Source organism: Dendroctonus ponderosae, unplaced genomic scaffold (genome assembly GCF_020466585.1).
Source record: "Dendroctonus ponderosae isolate FM_Combo_2020 unplaced genomic scaffold, Dpon_F_20191213v2 Dpon_F_20191213_1295, whole genome shotgun sequence".
In the NCBI taxonomy this organism is placed as follows: domain Eukaryota; kingdom Metazoa; phylum Arthropoda; class Insecta; order Coleoptera; family Curculionidae; genus Dendroctonus; species Dendroctonus ponderosae.
The window spans coordinates 1-2,550 of record NW_026017420.1 but is presented as its reverse complement, the minus strand read 5'-3'; the positions used below and the strand labels follow the sequence as shown (position 1 = coordinate 2,550).

The 2,550-nt window shown below is 37.4% G+C and overlaps 1 protein-coding gene across 1 annotated transcript; it reads left to right on the top strand.

The window, feature by feature from the left end:
- Positions 1-400: 400 nt before the first annotated feature.
- Positions 401-1,927, top strand: LOC125503182 (protein yellow-like; the record flags this gene model as incomplete). The annotated part of the gene is given in 5 exon segments (XM_048663190.1): positions 401-552; positions 795-1,050; positions 1,107-1,329; positions 1,384-1,570; positions 1,733-1,927. Coding segments are annotated over 5 exon segments (998 nt in total), but the record flags the coding sequence as incomplete, so codon positions are not given.
- Positions 1,928-2,550: the final 623 nt, after the last annotated feature.

The window sequence follows — 2,550 nt, the reverse complement described above, 5'->3', positions numbered from 1 at the left end:
GAAATAAGCCTCTAGACGTGCAAATAGTAACAATGAGTAAACCAATGCAGACAAAACATGTCTTCAATTACAATCAACATTTATAGCGTCATAAGTGATGAAAGCATGAAAAAATGTAAATTGGCTGAAAATTGCCGCAAATTATTTTCCATGACGACAGCTGCAATTGGCAATCATTTTTCAAAATTATTTTTTTAAATAGCCATTAATTGGACAATTTAGTAGAAAACACCCATCAGTCATCCGTAACATGAATACGAGTGATAGAAGACAAACGATTTACTTTTTTGGGGCCAGTTTTCTAACCAGTCTATCGTAACTGCCTTAAGAGCTCCTTGAAATGGTCACAATGGATGGCAATAATTTTGTAATTGAGCAACTAATTGCTCACAATTTGCAGGTTTAAAGAAACAAAATGAACATTAAATTCTTGCAACTACTTCTCTGCACTTTGTGGATTTTGGAAAAATGTGAGGCGGAATTGGAAATTGTGAGCCAGTGGAACTTGTTGCAGTTCGATCCACCTTATGGGTACAGTGCGGTTGATTTCAGGTAAATGCGATTATTTAGTGTAACTAAATTAAATTTTTTACATAAAAATAAAAAACACCGCGCCTATAAACGTATGGAATGTATAGAATAGTTCCAAAGAAAGGCCCTTTTGGAACCTTCTGAAGCCTTTTGAGCGTGCTCTTGACAAATTTGGATCAAAAAGCCGATTCAACATACTCTTGATTAGACAATTCCAGCAGTTTCCAGCATTTTGCATCTGCTTCAAATTTGTTTTGTTATAGACCAGAAAACACTGTATTCACCGGTTTGGAAGTAACAGCGGACCGAATATTCCTTGGAGCGCCCCGCCTAAGAGCGGGTATTCCTGCAACATTATTTACCATTCCCCGAAACATTCCCTTAGGGTCCAGCCCTAAACCCCAACCATATCCCGACTGGTCGTATCATGGTGCCGGCTTGGGATTGGACAACGAAACCACCTGCGCGGGTTTGGTCTCTGTTTACAGAATGAGGCTGGACTCTTGTGGAAGATTATGGGTAAAGAATGCGACCGACTTTCACTGGGGAGGAGTTTAACGGAATACTTATTCCAGGCTCTAGATTCGGGAATAATGACATCGGTTGACGACTTTCAAAGAATATGCAACCCCAAATTGGTGGTTTTCGACTTGAAAACGAACCAGCCAGTTAGAACCGTGATCTTTCCTAGACAAGTACTGAGACCTGCGTCCTTACTGGCCAACCTGATCATCGATGAAACCATTCAGGGAACTTGCGATTCAGCCTTTGTTTATCTGGCAGATACCGCTGCTCCAGGTATGTTCACCTGGGCGAAATTTTTAAGTTGAAGTATATTTTTTTGGGGTTTAGGAATTGTTGTGTATGATGCACTTCGGGACCGAACTTGGAGAGTCACTCATCCGAGCATGTTCCCTGACCCCAACTTTGCTACTTATACCATTACAGGCGAAAGTTTCACTTTGCCTGATGGCGTAGTGGGATTGGCCCATTCGCCTAAGTTAGCCACCGTTTTTTACCAACCTTTGGCTACTGATAGGTAAGCGTAGCTTTAAAGTGAAATTTTAGCAAAAGTTCTAGACGTTTTTCCATCGATAAATTAGTGTTTTTACATAAAATTTATGTGCATTTATCACATTGTTAACCGGCTAACAATCGTGTTTGAAGTTTATTTTATACGCCGCAATCTGTTTTTCTCTAGAATTTTCAGTATCCCAACTGCCACTCTAACCAAGGGCCCACCAGCTGAATTCGAAGACATTCCCGTGACTCTGGCAGGGAGAAAATCCTCTCAAGGGTTGGGTTTGGCTCTGAATCCAGCTGATGATACTCTATACTTTAGTCCTTTGACCGAAACCTCAATAGCATCATGGAATCCGTTGACTAACAAGCAAAGGTGAGCAAATCAACAAAATAGAATAGAATATACCTAAGTTGTAGATAAGTTCTATATTGTTGAGGCGGATTCATTTTTTTACAAACTTCTTTTTGGGTATTTTGCCTCAACAATTTTTGTCTTTAAAAACGAGTAAATTTCCTCACGTCTTTTATTACAGATTGATAAATAGTGCTCCCATTTCGCAATAAGAACGAATTATTTATCAAAAAGTAATCAAGAACTATTAGGAAAAATTAGAACACTTAGGCTCAAGCTGTAAGAGAAAATTCCAATTAGTAGAGAAATTAATTTGAAAAATAACCTTCATGTTTCGATAGCTATTTTCTGCTATCGTTATCAAAAAAACCTAAATGAACCTAAAAAAGAGTATGTTAATAAATTGTATAACAATAGTAGGATAATATAATATATCAAAATTCGCTCTGATAATTCGTTTGTGCAAATTGTCAGTTATGTCACTTTGACTTAATCTCATTGTTTAAATTAGTAAAGGTAATGTTAATTAATAATTTTGGTGTAAATTTAATTTGGGTGTATGTTTCTTTGGTCTACTTCAGATTTTAGCACAGGTAACCATGTATGACTTAAATTAAATGAACATGAAGCAACACAATTATTTT